Source organism: Carassius carassius, chromosome 31 (assembly GCF_963082965.1).
Source record: "Carassius carassius chromosome 31, fCarCar2.1, whole genome shotgun sequence".
NCBI classification, from domain to species: domain Eukaryota; kingdom Metazoa; phylum Chordata; class Actinopteri; order Cypriniformes; family Cyprinidae; genus Carassius; species Carassius carassius.
The window spans coordinates 21615104-21636729 of record NC_081785.1 but is presented as its reverse complement, the minus strand read 5'-3'; the positions used below and the strand labels follow the sequence as shown (position 1 = coordinate 21636729).

General features: G+C 37.8%; 1 protein-coding gene and 1 non-coding gene across 2 annotated transcripts in view; one reads left to right on the top strand and one right to left on the bottom strand.

Annotated features, from left to right (window-relative positions):
* Positions 1-18898, top strand: part of LOC132111767 (kinectin-like) — a 29168-nt gene extending 10270 nt beyond the window's left edge. Inside the window, exons 6-36 of the mRNA XM_059519353.1 lie at positions 74-187; positions 500-622; positions 1928-2040; positions 2407-2551; positions 3169-3253; positions 3337-3545; positions 3639-3707; positions 3798-3835; positions 6137-6227; positions 6325-6393; positions 6481-6509; positions 6864-6954; positions 7226-7294; positions 7415-7452; positions 8180-8270; positions 8350-8450; positions 9186-9237; positions 9417-9454; positions 9562-9652; positions 10454-10540; positions 12524-12613; positions 12819-12902; positions 13005-13094; positions 13208-13300; positions 14052-14120; positions 14259-14342; positions 14929-15012; positions 15899-15982; positions 16071-16160; positions 17844-17954; positions 18098-18898. Of these exons, the coding sequence (XP_059375336.1) occupies positions 74-187; positions 500-622; positions 1928-2040; positions 2407-2551; positions 3169-3253; positions 3337-3545; positions 3639-3707; positions 3798-3835; positions 6137-6227; positions 6325-6393; positions 6481-6509; positions 6864-6954; positions 7226-7294; positions 7415-7452; positions 8180-8270; positions 8350-8450; positions 9186-9237; positions 9417-9454; positions 9562-9652; positions 10454-10540; positions 12524-12613; positions 12819-12902; positions 13005-13094; positions 13208-13300; positions 14052-14120; positions 14259-14342; positions 14929-15012; positions 15899-15982; positions 16071-16160; positions 17844-17954; positions 18098-18136 (2661 nt within the window). The 3' untranslated portion in view covers positions 18137-18898. The remainder of the gene's footprint in view (positions 1-73; positions 188-499; positions 623-1927; positions 2041-2406; positions 2552-3168; positions 3254-3336; positions 3546-3638; positions 3708-3797; positions 3836-6136; positions 6228-6324; positions 6394-6480; positions 6510-6863; positions 6955-7225; positions 7295-7414; positions 7453-8179; positions 8271-8349; positions 8451-9185; positions 9238-9416; positions 9455-9561; positions 9653-10453; positions 10541-12523; positions 12614-12818; positions 12903-13004; positions 13095-13207; positions 13301-14051; positions 14121-14258; positions 14343-14928; positions 15013-15898; positions 15983-16070; positions 16161-17843; positions 17955-18097) is intronic.
* A 2112-nt stretch (positions 18899-21010) lies between these two features.
* trnar-acg (transfer RNA arginine (anticodon ACG)) lies at positions 21011-21083 on the bottom strand. Its single transcript has one exon. It is a non-coding gene; the product is annotated as a tRNA-Arg (tRNA).
* Positions 21084-21626: the final 543 nt, after the last annotated feature.

The window sequence follows — 21626 nt, the reverse complement described above, 5'->3', positions numbered from 1 at the left end:
TGATGCAATGTGCTTGATAGTGAAAGCTTGAGTTGTCAGATTTCTGATGATTATTCTGGTTTTGCTTTCTCAGTCTGCAGCTAAGTTTGAGCCCTCGGCCCAGCAGCTCGCAGAGAAAGATCGTCTTCTGAGCACACTTCAGGAGGAGGTGTCCATCGCCAAGGGCAAAGTCAAACAGTTAAGCCAGGTTAGTCATTTATTTCACTTATATTTCCTATGTTAGTACCGGGTTTTGATGTGTGTGGTGCTTTCCATGAATAAGGTTTGTTGGTTATTAATTAATTAAATATTTAGGTTTACTTTGTTTATTACTAGAAAATAATCATCTCAGGGTTGTTAACACTGTTAACTTAACTATTGTTAACTATTTTTGCAAAAGTTGTATACTTCATATAAAGTAAATAAACTTGTATAATATTGAAATTAATTTGAGAAAAAATTCTAATTAATTAGACTGTTTAAGACAATATGGAAAATAATTTATTGAATGGGACTTCAGGAACTGCAAGCTGAGAGGCAGAAGACTGGCCGTGTGGAGTCTGTGCTGCATGAACATCGTGTTGCCAGAGAGAAAGACATCATGCAGGTGAAATCTCAGAGCTACCAGGAGATGCAGATTAAGGTAATCAATCTTGATGGAAGACAAATTATTGGGTCCTATACTGATATAAGGGAGTAAAACGTTTGATATTGATATATTGGCCGATATTCTTCGTGTATATTATAGTAAAGTATCAATCAAAAATTTGGACACTTTCCCATTTGTGTGTCCAAACATTTGACTGTATATATATATATATATATATATATATATATATATATATATATATATATATTATATATATATATTTTATATATATATATATTTTATATAGAATACAGTATATACATAAACAGAATATATACATGTACAGTACATATACATAATATGATCGCTCAAATGTGGTGATCAAACACTTATAATGACGTGACAAAGATATGTAATGGAGACAGGGCATTTAACAATTTAACAGTAAACTTTATTATCCGAAATGAGTCTGACATTAGTGCACTGAACAGTAAAGTTGAAGTGTATTCTACTTTAATTCAATTCCATTTAACTTTATTCCGTTGAAGTTTATTACACTTCTGAACATTCATTAACTGATTTGTCTTCACACACATACAAAACTTACTTGAGAAGTGTGACATAATATACCGGTGTAAATAAATACAATTTAAATTTACATCTCGTGCACTTTAATGCCCTTTGAATGTAATGTGTACGTTCCCTTGGAACTGGAATCATGGCTGAATATCATGTGAAGTCCACTTCGCATGAGGCTTGAATGCTGCTTGAAGGAGATCTCCTTACTGAAGTGAAAGTGTTGACTGGTGTATCCGTCTCGTGAACGTGTTGGCAGATCTCCAGAAAATTCAGGGGATCCCTCTACCCTCCGTGCTTCAGTAGCCCTCCGGGATCGTTCGTCGCCGGACCATGAATTTAACCACCAATAACTCCCGAACCCTGGGGGCTGTCGACATGGGGTGGTCCCATTCGTAGACATACACTCATTTTGTGTTTGACAGGGTTCCTTGAGTTGAAGGGATCCCGAAATTTGGAGTGGAATTGCTGCACCATTACGGAGATATGGCCGTTCAAAGTTTGTTGTTTTCGATAAACTAAAGCTTTAAAGCGTTTCATTTAGGTCGTTAGTAGCAAACAATGGAGTGTGCTCTGCCAGACAAAATACATAATGACACCATTTGAAGCATGTTATCTGCATTATTCTGTTAAAAAAAGTTCAAATCGGCTGCATATCGGTCGTTAAAATTGGCAAAACGATATATCGGTTGGGGTCTAGTCATAACAGCATAAAAAAGCATGCTTGATGTTGTATTTTTATGAGTAAGAACATCCAATGACAAGTGATCTTTCTCTCTGCAGTTCCAACAGTTAAGAGAACAGCTGGACGGTCAGATCGCTCGGCTGCAGCAGGAAAACAGCATCCTGAGAGACGCCGTGGAGAGATGCTCCACCACCAACCAGATGGAGACCAAGTGAGTCCTACCAACTCCCAAATTCCCCTCCTTTGGTCCACTTATAGTGTCAGGATTGCTAATGTAATATTTTATGATCATCTTCTAGCCTTTTTCTAGTTTTTTTGGAATTTAAATAGGGTTTTCACAAATTAATTAATGTTCAGATGTGGCAAATACACTGTTAAAGGGATAGAAATTGGAATATTAATTAACTATCCCTTTAAGATCAGACTGAAATGATCAGTCAAGCTATTTTATCTCAAAAGACCAAAGAAATTGTAATTCCTCATACTATGACCACTTTAGAGCACTTCCATGTTGACACTTAAACTTTTCACAAGATTTTTTATACTTGGATGGTTTACATTTAATGTGTGTTTTCAGGCAGTCATCCGAGCTGAATAAACTGCATTCAGAATACACCGTTCTGATGAAAGAGCTAGCAGAGACCAAAAACAAGCTGCAGCAGGAAGAGTTGCAACGGAAGAGTCTCGAAGTCAACTACAAGCAGAATGTGTCCCAGCTGGAGGTGCCTGTCATATCATTGTCACAAAGCCTTGCACAATACACGTCTTTTAACAACTTAACAACTTTTTAACATCCCATGAGTCCCATTTTTATTAAAACACCAAACAAGGCATTTACAAAATGTATAAAATAAACATTTTTAAGAGTTTTATGATGTGTATAAAATATGTTGCACTAGATTAGAAGTGGGATGTTAGTTTAAACAGTTATGTTCACATGCTGTGCTAATTGACGTTCAATTGAAGAGTTGATTTAAAAGTTTATTTTGACTTTTGCAAAATGGGACATGCTTGATTTTACAATCAATATATTCAATTTATAAATGTTTTTAAAAGCACAAAAGAGAACTTGTGCTGAGGATTTCTGTGCATGCGCTCTGAGATGAAACAGAACACCAACATGTTAAGTCAACTTTTAGCTTAAGGTGCTTGCCTAAATACACGGATACAAAAATAACATTTTCCTTACAACACTGGCAGAATTAGCTTGTATAGGAACTCTTGAAAACAGCTGAGCTTCTGTTTTATGTCTCTCAAATGTAGCATCTGTTTGTAGCGCCACTACATTTAGCTACTTAATCCCCATTGAGTTGAAACTGTTTTCTATCTTTTGTCGCAGGATGTGAAATGTCGTTGGGAAGAGCTGCAGGCCTATTTGCACAACGTGAATGCAGAAAGAGAAAAGCTTCAGGCTGCTAAACAAGGTAGAAACAAACACTCACACCCTCTTACAGACATCAAGTGTTCAGCACACATCACTTAACCAGCGTCTTCTGTGTCTTCTCAGATCTGCAGAATCAAATGATGGCTGTGGAGAGCGAGATAACCAGTAAAAACAAGGAGATCCAGACTCTCCACAGCAGCCTGAAGGACACACTCGTCTTTAAAGAGCAGGAGCAGCAGAAGGTCAAGCTTCTGGAGCAGAAGGTCATGCAGCTGTTGGAGGTGTCTCAGCACTCCATGCAGCCTGACAACCAACTACAGGAACAAGTCCAGGTACCTGAGGAATCACTGTACGCCTTGAACTCTAAAGAAGCATTTGTGCATGTCATATGGCTGCAGATTATCACACAACATTGTCGTTTATAGGATCTTCTCAAAGAAAACAAAATGCTGAAAGTTCAGATTGATAATCTTCAGACTCAGCTCAGCACTCAGGTATGTGTGTGGGTTCCTGGATGAAGGTGAATCTGTCTCTACTTGTTGGTGGACAGTCATCTCTAAGAGTCTTTTTTTTGTTCCTCTTAGGCTACAGCAGTATCACATTTCGATGAGCTTCAAAAACTGTAAGTGATCACAGCAAAGCTTCCTTGTTTTAAAGTGTTGCACAAAGTAAAGCATGTTTCACACTGCACATGTAAACGGTGCATATATATTTTAACAACCTTATTAATAGGTAAGGTTGCGGTATTCACATTGACAGTACACGGCAGAAACTTCACTGGCTACTTTTAAAAAAAAAATATTACATTTTGTGTATTTTGTTCTGTCACTGTCATTATGTTGCACTGTGGAGCTTCTGTCACGAAAACAAATTCCTCGTATGTGTGAACATACCTGGCAATAAAGCTCATTCTGATTCTGATAAAGCTCATTCTGAGTGGGGGGAGTGATGGGGGGGTTTCTCCTAAAGTCCATGATCATCTCCACTGTTTTGAGTGTATTCAGCTCCAGGTTGTTAAGACTGCCCGAGACATCCATCTGCTCAACCTAGCTTCTGTATGCAGAGTCATCATCATCCTGGATGAGTCTGATGACTGTACTGAGGGGGCAGCAGAGGTGTTGGTGTACGGGGAGAAATGTAGTGGGGAGAGCACAAATCCCTGAGGAGCACCAGTGCTTATGGTGCAGTTGTTTGACATGAATTTCGCCAGTCTCACTATCTCCCAGGAAGCTGGTGATCCATTGACAAATTAAGTCCTGTGATTTTTGGGTTTCTTTGGGATTGGGATGATGGTGGCGCGTTTAAAGCAGGAATGGGCTTTTAAAGTTTGTGTAGAGAGTTGGTGTGGGTAGGGGTGTGATGGTGACTGTGGCCTGCGGTTGTCTACTGGCACCAGCACTAGTACACGTGATGTCACGCACTCTACACACACTTGTTTTGTATACAAGTGTAATAACCGTAATAGTTGCAAATTGTTTCATTTAGACTTTGTCTATAGTAATTTACAAATGACCTCAAATGCCATACACAGCGTTTCCTTTAGATTGACAGGCAGGAAAATACAGTTTATGCATTCGGCAGTTTGATTTTGTGTTGGGCAATGGACCTTGTTGAGAATCCAAATACTACATACATTCTCTGGGAGCTCGTCCAGATCAGTGGCAGCAGCTTCAAATACAACCCAATCAGTGCAGTCGATGCTGGCTTGTAAATCCATCTTTTTACATTCCTTATTAAAGGTTTAGCTGATTTCAGCTTCTGCCTGACGGTCGATATAAGACCACTCTGTCCCATGGACAGTTTGATGTGCATGCTTTATTGTGGTGTACAGTGGTCCAGTATATTACAGTCTCTGGTAGGGACATGTCACATGCTGTCTGTGTTTTGGCAGTTTGCTTGACAGATTTGCTTTATTAAAGTCATCAAGAATGATTATAACGGAGTCTGGTTATTGTTGTTCCGTGTCTGTGATCAGCCAGCTGTTGTAATGCTGTGTTAACGCACGCTAGTATTTGAATAATTAGGCATTGAACTGCCCGCTAATTATCAGGTTTTGATAAATAAATAAAAGTATTAAAATAACTTTAAATCAGTGAGCATAAATTGTGTTTTACAAAATGTAATTTATTCTTGTTTTGGCAAAGCTGAATTATCAGCGTCATTGCTCAAGAAACATCTCTTATTATTATCAATGTTGAAAAAAATTGTGCTGCTTAATATTTTTGTGGAAACCACAATATATATTATTTCTGGATTTTTTTTTTTTAGGGTTAGGCTTTTTTGTGATTTTAATAAAAAGTTCAAAAGAACAGTATTTATTTGAAATAAAGATTTTTTTTTTTGTGTAACAATATTACTGTAACTTTTGGTCCGATTAATGCACCCTTACAGATTAAAAGGATTAATTTATGTAATATTATTTCAATTAATTATTATTTTTGCTGTTATTAAAATGCGTATTGCCCCCAAGCTTTTGAATGGTAACGTATTAATTGATTTAATTTCACAAAAACAAATGGCTGCAGCTATAAAAACACTGTAATATTGATTTGTATTTACCCAGCTCTTTTCAACCCAGAAATCACTTGGTGAAAGCATGAAATGCATTACCCTGCTGCTTCACTTGTACAATGCTGATGCTTGTGGTGTCAAACAGACCTGACTCTGCATCCTGACAAGTCAGTTTTCAGCGTCAAGTAAACTGCTATGTGAAGCAATCAAATTACAGTATCTGTGGTTTAATAAACAGATATGTAGAATGAGATTTGGACCAATATAACCTTCTACTTTCAGCCAAAAGTCCTAACATGGAACAGATTTATCTCTTGACGCTTTATCATGCCTCACATTGTTGGGACACAGCTTAAGGCATTCAGCTGTCTTAAACCTCATTATATGTTATCTTGCATGTGTCTCTCATTAGGCTGGCTGAAAAAGAGCTACAGAGGAAGAGTCTAGAAGATTCTCTTAATGCTGAGAGGAGCAGCAGCGCCGGCAGGGAGACAAAAATGCAGGCAAGTGTCACCACCCTCGTTCCTGCTCACGCCGGTTAAACTGAAGTGTGATTTCCGCTGTGTAATGATCACACGGCCCTCCTTCTGCCCTCTGCAGGCCATACACAATGAAAACCTGACAGTGAAGACGGACCTCCAGAATCTGCAGGCACAGATATCTGAGCAGGTTCGACTTCAGTTGCCTTTCTATCCACTAATCCATTATGCACTTATACACTAACGCACACCACTGTTGTTTCTTCTCTTTCTTCAGGCTGTATCTATGGATCAACTAAAGCAAAAGTGAGTGCATTGAAATTGGTTAGAATTATAAACAAAATACCGACCGCACTAGTGCTACACTGATTTTAAAAAATCAGGCCAATACCTATAAACTGTTTTCATGTTAGATAGATTTTAAAAATCAAATGTCAGTATGTCTACATATAAATAAAAAATGTTCATACTATTTTCAAGGGATGACCAGTATTATAAATAATTAACAAGAATTATTGCAAAAAAATTATTAAAATTAAAAAATTAAAAAAATTATTAAAATTAAAATTTTCCAAGCAGAAAAAAAGTTCCTTATAAACGCAGTGCCGTGTATTGTTTATTAATGATCAGTAATTAATGGGTGTTGTTTTGTGATCTTAGCCTCCAGCAACGTGATGAGAAGGTGAGAATGGTGGAGAATTTGCTGGAGTCTAGCCTCATTCAGGTGGCCAATAAAGAAGACGAACTCAAGGTGAACAAGGAAGTCTTTAAGAAGTGTTAAAAATTTGTTAATTCCTAATTAATCTACAATGTGTGTGTGTGTGTGTATATATATATATATATATATATATATATATATATATACACACACACACACATTGTATTAATATATATATATATATATATATATATATATATATATATATATATATATATATATATATATATAACTAGCTAAAGCACCATGAATGCTTTTGCAACAGCTGTTAAATCTTTTTTTTATTTTTTATTTTTTTATACAGGCAATCAAAAATGAATATGAAGATTTGAAACAGCAGCTGGAGGCAGTACAGAAACATGCCACAGAGCAGGTAGTGAGAACCATTACCACACACAGACATTGCTTGTGAGGATAGAGAGATATTGTGATTAATACCTGCCAAAACTGCCTGCTCACATTCATCCTGTTTCTTTCCAACACATTTTTCCAGACAATGTCACAAAAGACGCTAGAAGAGCTACAGCAGAAGTAAGTTGCGTAGTCACAACCAGTCCAGAGCGGGGCCCATTTTCAGTTTAATGCCTCCCAGTATGTTTCATCAAGAACATACAGAAAAATAACTACTGACATACTAAACTGCACACCACATACAAATGAAACCTCAGACAGCAGTGTGATTGTGCTGTTCTATGAAATATGACACCACTGGATAAAACCCTTGATCTGGTCTCATTTGTAAGGTGGGATTGTTTGAGGGTGCGGTACACATAATATTTAATCATTTACTGACTTTTTTTAAAAACGGAAACGAAAAAGTACATATTGTTTTCCATCATTTTGACGAAAAAAACAAACAAAACTAACATACAAGAAAGAGCATTTAAACCTAGCATCTAAATGTTATACCTGTACTTTACACCATACATGTGCCCATGTGGATTCACTCTTTGTGTGTGTGTGTGTGTGTGTGTGTGTGTGTGTGTGTGTGTGATGTGCACATGCAAGCAGTTGTATGTATGCTTCTACGCATTAAAATCCTGCTGTTTGCATGTGCACACATTTTCTCGGCAGCTATAAATAATAATTATAATATAGCACACCATCTTTGCCACTATGATGACTTCCTGCAATATGCTACTATGAAGTTTTGTTATGGTTGGAAAACACGCACTTAGAAATCGCATTAAATGTGAGTTTATAAAGGCAGAAACTATTTCTTGAGTGCTGAAGTATTTCAACTTTCTGATTTGTGCAGGATTCAGGAGAAGGATGAAAACATTCGATCAGTCGAGGAACGTTTGCAGTTATTGATGAACAAAGAATCGGAGAGAAAGAAGGCAGTGGAGGTAAGTGAGTTCTGTTCATTTGGACGATTCAGTGCTCTAGAACTGTCTGTATTAAAGACTTATATGTGTGTGTTCACAGGATCTACAACAGCAGGTCGAGACTCTGAACACTGAACTTGTGCAGCTGAGGAGCAGAGAAACTCAAGAGTCAAACTCTAAAATCCAGGAGCTTCATGTTCAGTATGTATCACTCCTGTCACATGACCTTTTGCTCCTCGATTAATCCCAATGGATCTTTTTTGAAATTCATCACATTACAAAAGTAAAAAACTGGCAGTGTTTTGTTGTAATATTATGTCTCATGTTTTTATTTGATTTACTTTTAAAAAGAATAAATAAACTAATTGTTATGAATTGAACTATTCAGCATTTCAGGTGATGAATTTATATTAAAACACAGAATGTTAATTTGAAGGTTAAGTTTACTTGTAAACAAACAATGTCATGTTTACATTCATTTTCAAGATCTAACAAACATGTGGAATGCTCTGTATTAATGGTATGAAACACATATCTGGATTATATTACATAATATAGAACAAACTACTGTGATTTTAATATGAAATGATGAATATCTGGAGGATATTGAGTGTTGTAGAAAAAAAATTGACTATGTGTGATTTAATATTTTTAGACGTATCACCCAGCACTTACCAAAGATCTCAAATTTGGTTCGATAAGCCAATTCCTGAAACATAATTTATGTGATATTTAAGAATATTCCATTAATAAAACCTGTTCCATTAATAAAAAGCCGCCAATTGTAGCTTTTACCAAATGGTATATTTTGCTCTAATCTTTTGGCCACAATTTGACACCATACAGTTATTATAATGTACAAGATTCTTTAGGAGCTTCCCAGACAAAATGACTGTCGAGTTGTAACGATTAATAAAGCATGTGTGTATATCTTAGGTTAATGGCCAAGGATCAGGATGTTGAGAGGCTGCGGGGAGAACTGGAGAAGGAAATTCAACAACAGCAGGTAAGAGAGTTGAGAAATTCATATCAGATGCAGCGAACAACCACAACAAACTATGAATTTAACACTTCAAATCTACTTTAGGTTAATGTGTTGACATTGTGACATTCAGTTTGTATCTTGCATTGATGTAATCAGTAGTGTGTCTCTTTTTTTCCCCAAAGCAAACCGTTTTAGCAGTTTCCAGCCAGGAATTAACAGCGTAAGATTCATGTTGTTTTATATATGATATATGAGTATGTGTTCTAGTATAATAAAGGCTTATCACACTGGCGTAATACACACATTCTGCTCCGTGTCTGTCTTCAGGCTGGCAGAGAAGGACAAGCAGATATCTGACCTCCGGGAAGAGCTGCTCGAGTTGAGGGAGTCGGTGGAGCTTCATCGTAAGAAGAACAATGTAAGAGCAGCTCTCTTCCTGTAGACAGAGGAGGACTAGCCAAGCTTTAGCTTTTCTTGCTTTATGCACATGCTAATGAGCATGTAAAGCGGGTGATTTGAATCCGAATGGCAGATCTCAAGACTTGACCAGATGCTGTGCATCCCAGAACCTTTGAGAAATGCATTTCGTACAAATGTTGTGGGTACTTTTAAGTGTTAGTGATAATTATTAACCGCATATGTCCATGAAAATACATATGATATACTCTAATGAGATAGTAATGTCAGTGACCTAGAAAAAGGTTTTTTTTTTTTTTTTTTTTTACATAGTGGTTGTCAGTGATCAGTATAAAGTCTGAGATCACTGTCGTATCACACGAACAGAACCGCTGATTTAGATGGTCTAGGAGCACCTGTGTACATCACCTCAGTAAATGTTATTTATTTTTTCTATTTTAGGTATGCTATGATGTAATCTGTTTGAATACATCATGCATTTGTTCGACTGCTTTTTAGCTGAACCTTCTTCATGGTACATTTTCATTTTTTTTTTCCTTGAGTTGCAGGACAAGTTTGGTCATTGTTAGGGAATTTAAACTCCATGCACATGTATAAACTTTTTTTTTTTTTTTTGTTATTTATTAACCTTCATAATTTTGTGTATCTTTAATATCGGTGTAAAACAATGGTACATGGACCTGCCCAGGTTGTGCTTTGGGCTGTATACATGGTTCTATGAATGGCAAAATGAATGGGACAATCGTTTGTTTGGCAAAAGTGCAGGCTGAACTGAAAGTGGTGTTTCTCTGAAACTGACTAGGAGCTCCGGGAGAAAAACTGGAGCGCTATGGAGGCACTGTCAGCCACCGAGACCATACTTCAGGGAAAACTCGCCAAGAGCGCCAAGGTTCGCACCACAACTCCCAAACTACTTCACTCTAGAGTCAAATCAAAGCATCTCCAATAAGCCTCTGCCATTTATTGACCAGTAAAGTTCTCATTCCTTATTAACCTCTTCCTGAATGGCTGCGTACTCATTTTACAACTCTAAATTGCTCAGCTGCATGCTACTAATATGTTGAATGCTGAGAGCTGTAAAAAGCTGCAATGTGCTTTGAAATTTGCTCAGAAATTTTGACTGAAACACATTCTCCTTTGTGTTTTTTTTTTTTAATTGAAACTAGACGCCTGAAATGAGTGTGCAGCTATTTGTTTTTAATCCTTTTTTTTTTGTTTTTTTTTTGTTATTAGATTAAGCATCATTTCATGCCCATCGTGTCATTTGATTTCCTCTTTCCCAGCATGCTGATCACCTGATTTCCACTGTTCTGTCGGCACAAACTTAAATCTTAATCACAATCATTCCACAACAGCAAATTGGGTAGAAAATGAACAAATCCAAAAAAAAAATTTATTTTGGAAGATGTTTTATTAGATTGGTTTCATCCATCCCGTGTTCCCCTTTCCCAACACATTTTAAGGTCTCATCATCTCTCTCAGGTGTGTAGACCTGTCAGTAACCAGAAACTCCTGCCCCTTCATGGGCTTCAGCTAAATGTAGCGAGGCATAGAGTAAGCAGTGACTCTATAAACGGTCCTGAGGCTATAACTAACCCTGCTTACATCAGGAGTAATTCTGCTGTCTCGAGTCGAGTGGACGGCATGTACTGTCCAGAGTGACATCTGCTCGGTCACCTCCAGCTGTTTCAATCCCAGCCCTGCACCTGCTGGACAAACTCAGCATTCGACAGATTTCTGTTAGCTTCTTTTCCTACTCTTTTGTGGGTCTGTTCAATTCAGTTAAATGCGTACAAAAAATAAAAATAGTTTTGTTATTTGGCATTTAAAGCAAAATGAAATTTGATTTATTGCATGTCCAAAACCTTATTGTGAAGAAAAATCAACAGTGCATGTTATTCCAAATACCAAATAAATGTGAATCTTTTTCTAATCAAAAAGTAATACCTTGGTTAGTATTTTTGTAGCACATTTTTATTTGATCTGGATCCGTTCTGGTGTGTAACACTGACTAATCACAATCCCAGTCAGTTCCCAATGGATATAAACTCCTACTTATTTCTGATTTAAAGGATTAATCCATCCAAAAATTAAATTGGTCATAATTTCCCCAGGTCGACCTTTTATGGCTTTCTTTTGTGGAACATAAAAGATGTTTTGAGAAATAAACTGGTTGACAAGAATCATCAACATATCTACTTTTGTTCTGCAGAAGAGTGAACAACATGAGGGTACATAAATGATTACAAGTTTAATTTATGTATCAACCTTTCCCTTTAAATATCCTGTTTACTTGACTACTCAAAGTCCACGATTATTTTTCTTGTAAAATACCCCATTTCATTGGAAAGCAGCACACTGTTGAAGTAAATGCTTCAGTGTATTATAGTGACTTTAAAGGCTAGCAATGTTCAGAAATGTCTAATGAAGTAGAATTGTATTTATTTTTATTCATTTATTTGTGCTTTTTGGCTTCTTTTTAAATATACGGTGTTTTACAATTGTTATAAAGCAATTTTCTTGTTGAGTTCCTGTGATTCAGCGCTGGGTTTTAGAGGTTTCCTTGTTTGAATGTGTTGATAAGGGTAGAGGTTTAAAAGTGTTCAGTGTTAGAAGTATAAAAAGTTGATGTCTAGGACTAAACAGATGTGTTTGTAATTTGTGTGCATACATGTGATAAATATTACATCAGAGTTTATGATGAGATTGAGTGAAATTTCTTATTTTTGGTTGGGAGCACCAGGGGCTTGATCGAGATCTAGGCACAGTTTTTGTGGTGTTGATTATGGAGAGGTGACTGACCCATGAAGTGTTATGTGAGCACCTTTAAGCAGTTTGATTGATGGGGTGTTTGATCTGTGTTTTTCCTCAGGAGCATCAGACGGTGCTGGAGTCAGCGGAGGCCGAATGCCGAGCATTACTACACCGACTCCTGCCACACGTGCCGCTGCCCACAGACCAGGTGCACAATACACACACACATGCATGCATGCATGCAAAGCAAAAACATTATGTAACCACAGTTGTCCAAGGAAAGCACAGTTAATTTATATTCTGAAAAAGGATTCACATCTGTGCAGAAATGTGCATTGCTTTTACAGTGTATTTCAGTGCCCTGTGCATGATTGCAGAATCCTCTAATGTACATTTACTTTCTGATCATGCAGAAGCACCAGCAGTGGCTACAGAAGTTTGAGACATCAGCTGGAGAAGTGACCTCTGCTCCTGCTTCAGGAGCTGGAGATGCCCAGGTACAGATGCACTGTAAATCTTCCAGAGACAATATCCAGTGCTTTCTGAATCAAGTGGGTGCATAAACATTCAGAAGAGTACAAGATTTGTTTTTTGGACAGGTTTTAGCAGAAAAGTTAAAGGAGGCTGAGGAGGCCCAGAAAGTTCTACAGAAAGATTGTGAGACGTACAAGAAAGTGCTAGCAGAGACGGTAAGTTCATGGCATCTGTCTGAATGTGTGACAGCTGACAGTGTGTTAGCAGCAGTGGGCTGAGGGGTGAGTAGTGATGTTATTGAGGGGTTCTGATGGTGCTGGGTGCACAGGAAGGGATCCTGCAGCGGCTACAGAGCAGTGTGGAGCAGGAGGAGACGCGCTGGAGGGAGAAGCTGGAGCAGTCACAGGCTGATCTCAGAGAGGTTGGTAAAAACAAACACTCTACGTTGGCTTTCCTCAGACCTACACTACTCCTTTGACATTTTAATCGGGTTTAATGCAAAAAAGGATGATTATGATTCTTTAATAAATCCTGCAGTGCATCGTTAGTAGTATTTCAGTAAATCAATTATTGCATTTGGCAGTTGATGCATTCAGTCATTGTCGGATTCATTGCATCATGTCAATGCATTTTGACACTATTATATGTTATTATATTATAAGTTAGAGTTATAGTTTTTTTTTGTAATGGTATAAGAGACTACTCTTATGCTAATTAAAAAAAAAACAATATGAAATGATTACAAAAAATAAAGTTTTCTAATATATTTTATAATTTATTCCGATGATAGCAAAGCTGACTTTGTTTAAGCATCATTACTGCAGTCTTCTGTGTCACCACAGTTGTGCTGCTTAATATTTTTGCAGAAATAGTGATCATTTTTTTCTCGGATTCTTTGTATTATATATGTTATATTTTATTCTATAATATTAGTTATGCAATATCTAATAGTAGTAAAGTCCAGTAAATGTATTACCTAATTATAAAAAACTAAATGAATTATTAGAATGTGATATACCAAAAAAGACAATTTGGGTTAAAATGTGCATAATTGTTATTTATATAATAGTCTTAATGCGTAATTTTTTTTTTTTTTTTACTGTGACCTAGCAGTTTTATAAGATTCGTCAGGTTAGACTGCAAAGTAAAAATGTGATGCTCTTGGTGTTTAGATGACTCAGAGGATAATTGCACTGGAACAGGAAGTGGACAGACTGAGCTCAGATGGAGATGTGGAGAGTGTGAGTTTGCTTTCAGTTTGAACCTGCTCTTTATCAGCTCTCAAACGCAGTACAACTTTCACCTTGAATTTGACAAACAAAATAGCTCCTGCTGAAGAATATGCCTTTGAATACTGCTTTGCAATGTATATATTGCAGTTGAGGCGAGACAAACAGCACCTGGAGGCTGAACTGGAGCGAGCGGAGCGGGAGAGCGCCACCTATGTGTCAGAGGTCAGCGAGGTTAGCACAAATACTATTGACATTCAGAAGCATTACTGCATGCTTGTGCTTCTCTCGTTCTGTTATATTCTCGTTTTTTTTGCTTGTGGTTGTGTCGTTTTTAAATGTCTAACACATTAGATTTTAGCAGCTAAACTAAATGCCAATTTTCAATGCTCTCATTAACCTGCAGATCTTTGCAGTAAGCTTTTATTGTCTGGACTGAGGATAGAACTGTCTTAAAGGAATGTTCCGGGTTCAATGCAAGTTAAGCTCAATGCTTTAACAGCACGCTGTCGATTACCAGAGAAAGACATTTTTTCGACTTGTTTCTTCCAAGTAGAAGGTTGAAATATTGCCACAATTACTTCCATTGTAAGCGAGTCAGAATTCTTTTCTGTGGTAATCAGTAATGCTTATCTTTCCTGGATGTTTCTCGGGGAACACAACATTTCTTCAGTAGAACTTTACAAGTCTTGATCTTCCGTGGATGTGTTGGAAATAGGAAGACCATTATTTATTGTATCAAATTCAGAGACTTCCTCCAAAGCCAGCACCTAGTTTCTCAGCGCCACTCGTTCCTTAAACATCTCAAACTTCATTTCAGCTCAGAGATCTCTTGACTGAGTTGCAAAGCAAACTTGACGGCTCGTTCACCGAGGCCGTCAGGCAGAATGAGGAGTTGAATTTGGTAAGACGTCCCCCTGGTTAAACTGAAGTAGCTTTCCCTTTCTCCTCTTGAGCTCACATGGGTGAGGGTGCTCGCTTCAAAGGCATGGACTTTATGGCAAGGGCTTACTATCTGTTATCTTCAATTAATTCAGTTGTAATGTGAATTCATTTCCCAAAAATTACACTGTCATGATCCAATAATGACAAAACGGCATCAAAAATTGCCATTAATTTAACAATAAATGCTGTTCTTGAGAAAAGATCAAGTCCTGATCATATGAAACATTAAAGATGACAGGTACAGCTTGCCAAAGTTATGATGTGTTGATCTGTTATCTCTGCGGTCACGGTTTAACTCACTGCCACCTTTGCTTCAAACTTGGAAATGCACACACAAGCACAAGCTCATTCATAAAGGCTCAGCTCTTGTCTGTTACACACACCACTGTTCAAAAGATCTGGGCTCATTAAGTTTTTTGGCAATTGATGAGAAGTGACAGTTAAAGGGATAGTTCACCCAAAAATAAAAATCCTTAAAATCTCAACTTTAAACTTCTGAACAGTAGTGTGTGTTTTTTTTATTTATTCTAGTGGTAAATGTTTGTCTGTTGTATGATCTGTCACCTTTTATTCTCCGTTTTGACATTTAGTCATCACCTGCTTCACCGTTTTGTAAAGGAAAGTTACATTTATTCAATTTAAATTTCTATGTCGGTGTACTTTTGAAGTAGCTGTTATCATAACCAAAACTTTACCACAAACATTTGTGTTAGAGAAAAAAATGTCTTAGGACATACAGGTTTTGAAAGAGTTGGGGGGGGGGTGAGTAAATGATTTTCGTTTTAGGTGAACTGTCCATCATTGACTTGTCAGTAAAGTGATATTTGCCTGGGGTTTTTCTTCAGCTTAAGACTCGGCTGACTGAGACGTTGTGTAAGCTTGAGACAGAGGAGAGTGAGCGACAGAAAGTGGCTGGAGATCTTTATAAGGTAAACCATCCACATTTGAAAACACTGAAGTGGTTGAGAAGCTTGTGATTGTCTTCCTCTGATTGAATGCTGTGTCACATGGTCACAGGCCCAGCAGTCTCTGGAGCTGATTCAGGCAGAGATCATTAAAGAAGCAGGCCAAGCTGACCTGATCGAGACCAGCAGCCTCACGCAAACGGTGAGAAGTCTGTTAGCTTTTAAATGATAAAACAATATACGATTTAACATATGTGGACAGTTTTTGGTTGTCAGATGTGAGTGGATTAATGAGATGAGCTACACCAGAGGTTACTGTACTAGGACACCTGTGTGAATTTGAGGAGAACTGATTTAATCACTTAATAATGATCATAAGTTTAAATACCACTATTTTATAGGGTTGCATACGTGTGTGAGAGATATATATATCACATCACACACACTCACCTAAAGGGTTATTAGGAACACCTGTTCAATTTCCTATTAATGCAATTATCTAATCAACCAATCACATGGCAGTTGCTTCAATGCATTTAGGAGTGTGGTCCTGGTCAAGATAATCTCCTGAACTTCAAACTGAATGTCAGAATGGGAAAGAAAGGTGATTTAAGCAATTTTGAGCGTGGCATGGTTGTTGGTGCCGGACGGGCCGGTCTGAGTATTTCACAATCTGCTCAGTTACTGGGATTTTCACGCACAACCATTTCTAGGGTTTACAAAGAATGGTGTGAAAAGGGAAAAACATCCAGTATGCGGCAGTCCTGTGGGCGAAAATGCCTTGTTGATGCTAGAGGTCAGAGAAGAATGGGCCGACTGATTCAAGCTGATAGAAGAGCAATTTTGACTGAAATAACCACTCGTTACAACCGAGGTATGCAGCAAAGCATTTGTGAAGCCACAACACGCACAACCTTGAGGCGGATGGGCTACAACAGCAGACGACTCCACCGGGTACCACTCATCTCCACTACCAATAGGAAAAAGAGGCTACAATTTGCACGAGCTCACCAAAATTGGACAGTTGAAGACTGGAAAAATGTTGCCTGGTCTGATGAGTCTCGATTTCTGTTGAGACATTCAGATGGTAGAGTCAGAATTTGGCGTAAACAGAATGAGAACATGGATCCATCGTGCCTTGTTACCACTGTGCAGGCTGATGGTGGTGGTGTAATGGTATGGTGGATGTTTTCTTGGCACACTTTAGGCCCCTTAGTGCCAATTAGGCATCGTTTAAATGCCATGGCCTACCTGAGCATTGTTTCTGACCATGTCCATCCCTTTATGACCACCATGTCCCCATCCTCTGATGGCTACTTCCAGCAGGATAATGCACCATGTCACAATTGGTTACTTGAACATGACAATGAGTTCACTGTACTAAAATGGCCCCCACAGTCACCAGATCTCAACCCAATAGAGCATCTTTGGGATGTGGAGGAACGGGAGCTTCGTGCCCTGGATGTGCATCCCACAAATCTCCATCAACTGCAAGATGTGATCCTACCAATATGGACTCGCATTTCTAAAGAATGCTTTCAGCACCTTGTTGAATCAATGCCACATAGAATTAAGGCAGTTCTGAAGACTAAAGGGGGTCAAACACAGTATTAGTATGGTGTTCCTAATAATCCTTTAGGTGAGTGTGTGTATATATGTATATGTATGTATATATGTATGTATGCATGTATACACCTACGTAAAGATATTTAACTAAATAGTACAGAACAAAACTATGCATACTTTTACAACTGAAAACAAACGAAAATATACAAGTATTAATAAAAACTCTAAGTATCCCAGTGATACTGCAAGTGTGGTCATTTATTTTAGCCTTTGGAAAATGTTGACATTTAAAAAATGTCTGTCTGACTCATGTTCTTAGGAGGAGATCGACCGTAAAGAGAAGATGACTGCAGGGTTGAATCAGACAGTACAGGAACTACAAGAACTGCTTCAGTCTGTCAACAGACAGCTTACCAAGGGAAACGAAAGGGTACGTTCCTTTTTTTTTTTTATTACCTGTAATTTCCAGTGACTCTGGAAATCCATTTAGCATTCTGTTGACTGCTGTTTTTGGCAATGTTTGCTCCCAAACAAGTTATGTTAAACAAGTGCCTCAATGTCTTTTTGTTCCAGGATGATGGGGATAAATTATACTCTAATAATAAACTGTAATGAAACGAGGAAGACTTCAGTGTGCTCTCATAAAGCCACATGACATCACACCAGAATAACCCACGGTCCGATCCCAGCCCTGTTTACCATGTGATCTCCAGCTCAGTCCCTTCACACTCCAGCCTGGGCTCCCGCTCTCCCAGAAGGACCCTGACGACGTGCACTCAGTGAGCCGGATCCTCGAATGCGGTGGCATTCCTCATATTCACTAGACATACAGAGCAAAGGCATCCGAAAGACCAGACGGTTAGACTCGCTGATGTTTCATTTGACCTATTTTCACTCCAAATTCATTGAATACTACTTTTTGTTAGCTTTCTTCAACCAGATAGGTTTTTATCCTTTCGTATAAAGAACATTGAGGATATTTGTGTTGTTTTAAAAAATAAATTAACTGTTATAATCTACTGACATTCACTATGTAATCAGGTCTTGTCTTGAAAGCCTTAAATTCAGAGGCACTTGCAAGAGATCAGTTTCTAACCAATAAATGCTTTTCCTGACTAATTCTGCCTAGTTTAGTATTTGTTTTCCTGGGGGCCTGTTGTATTGAGGGACATGTTATGGTATCGTGGGTGAAAGACGGGTTAAATCTGTGCTAAACACCACTGGAAGCAATTCTTCAAGTGCTGCTCAGACGGAGGCATCCTCCTCTTCTGTTATCATCACACTCTATACTGTTGCTTATTTCATTAACACTGATCATTCATTTTTTGTAAAACAGGTGAACGGTAATAAAAGGGATGCTTGATTAAAAATGCAGTGTGGCCTCAGTTTATTTTTTATAACCGTTATAACTTTTTCTTTCATGTAGTGGTGACGGTGAGTCTTATCTTGGAATTGTAAAGTATAACAATTCACTGCTTGCTGATTGTGTGGGATTTCTCTTTTTGAGGTTTGTATAAATGAGTTTTGAGTAGTTTTGATTTTCTGGTTATAGATTTCAGAAAATGAACTTGTAATGAGTTGACTACAGCATGGGGCAGTCATAATTTTATGTCTCAATTGCAGTCTGGACGGGAAAAAACCCCACATTTATAATGTTTTATAATAACGTGATTGCAAAATTCCCATTATTTCTCATGGTGAAGCTAATTCTCGATGAAATACGAAAACTTCATGACAACTTCATCAGATTTCATGACGAGAACGGAATGCAGTTGATGCAAAGCATCTACTTAATCACCCTCATATAAGACAAAATGAGTAATATTTTTCCCATCGAACATACAAAAATGAGTTGTTTAGTAGAATGTCCATGCTGCTGGTAACCGTTTGCAACGTGATCAGGTGAACTGCCCCTTTAAATGAATCACGTGTTCGTAATGTTCACACAATGCTTCAAATTCAAAGTAGCCTTCATCACACATTTTCACTAACCTTTGTCTTGCTCCACAAAGCTGCAATGATTTAGATTTCAATGAAAGGTGAAGAACAAGTTAAAAGGACAACAACAAGACTCTTTTGTGGCTCTGAGGTCAGCAGACTCGCTAGCACAGTCTCAGCACATTCCAGCCATTCCCTGCAATCAGCTGATCCCAGACCTGCTTCTGTCCATGACACTATCACCATAGACATGTTACCATCATATACTGGCATCATGGAGGTAAAGTAGTCACATGTAGTGATAAACTCCATGTAAGTCCAAAAAGTGTGCATTCTCCTCCTAATTAGTGTCTTTCTGCTATTCCAGTCATTTTTGTGTGGACATATATCAATACTACAGCAATGACATGAAACTCCAGAGCAGTGGTTTACAAAGTGTGGGTCACAGAGTGGAGATAACTAGGCATTGCAAATATAAGAATGGTGCTGCATAAAGCTGTTAAAGTTTGTTGGTGGGTATAATATTTACACGTTTGAACCAACATGTGACTCACGTACTGAATGAATCATTACTTCAGTTAAGCCATTAGGCTGCTTGCTTTGCCACCATGAAAGCCAAATAATAAAACAATAATAATAAATTAATTCCTTCCTTAATAGAGAATTGAGAGCTTTCGGATGCATTGTTGTCCGTACTCTGAGTTACACCACATTTTCCTCTGTTGCATATATTGCATTTTTTCAGTTTTAACATACAAGGCGCAGTATACCCTTGTGGAAAAGAAGTGTGCTTAAATGTGCACTTGTGGTGTGCGTCAAGCCATATGATTATTAAGAAACGTTCTTGGAGTTATTTGTACATTTATTTTTTTACTTTTTTTAATAATTATTTTTATTGAATTTACACTGTAATACAAAAACAACGAGACTTCGCACAAAAGAAAAAAACAAACAATAACAAAACAAAAACACACACACATAGCGCAGATTATTAAATAAAACAGGTCTATCCCATATATAACAGATTACGGAAAGAGAGAAAAAATAAATTAATAGGGCAGAAAAGTTAAATGCCTAAATCATTACACAATTACAATATTCCTTGTAGTATAATAGGGCGAAGATGAGGATCCATATAATCCAGATATGTAGTCCAGACTTTATAAAACAGGCCTGTTTTTTGATGTAATACATAGGTAAGGCGCTCAAGGGGAATCAGCTCAAAAATGAAAGTGACATGACATTCAGCCAAGTATGGTGACCCATACTCAGAATTTGTGCTCTGTATTTAACCATCCAAAGTGCACACACACTGTGAACACACACCCGGAGCAGTGGACAGCCATTTATGCTGCGGCACCCGGGGAGCAGTTGGGGGTTCGGTGCCTTGCTCAAGGGCACCTAAGTCGTGGTATTGAGGGTGGAGAGAGCACTGTACATGCACTCCCCCCACCTACAATTCCTGCCGGCCCGAGACTCAAACTCACAACCTTTCAATTGCGAGTCCAACTCTCTAACCATTAGGCCACAACTTCCCCCAGCACAGAGCGAGCCAGCCAGGAGTCAAACCTAGAATCTTCTGATCCGTAGTCAGATGCGTTATCCATTGCGCCACTGGCCCAACGATAACTTATCAACGAAAATTATCTTATGCCAAACTTTAAGTGATGGAGATTTATCACTAATCCAATTAAGTAAAATATTTTTTCTGGCAGCAAAGGAGATAATATTATACAATTTCTTGTTAGCAGACAAAACTATGCATTTATTAGGTATACCCAATACCAATGAGACTGGGTCAAAATCCAACTGCATATTAAAAATCTTTTCAATTTCCCCCAGCACCAAAAACTAAAATAAAAAACTAAAATACCTTTGCAGTCTGTTACATGACCACAAACAATGTGTTAAGGTACCTACTTCAGATTTACATTTTAAACACATAGGCGATAGAGAGGGGTTAAAAATATTCCTGCGGTTAGGAGAAATATGGAGTTTATGTATGATTTTAAATTGTATTTCTCTTGTACATGCACAAATCTATATTCTCTGAGCACAAGACCAAATGTCATCCCATGTTTCATCATCAATATTAGTAGATAACTCTTCCTCCCATTTAGTTTTAATTCTCTGTGTATCAACAGACGAAATTGAACACACAGCA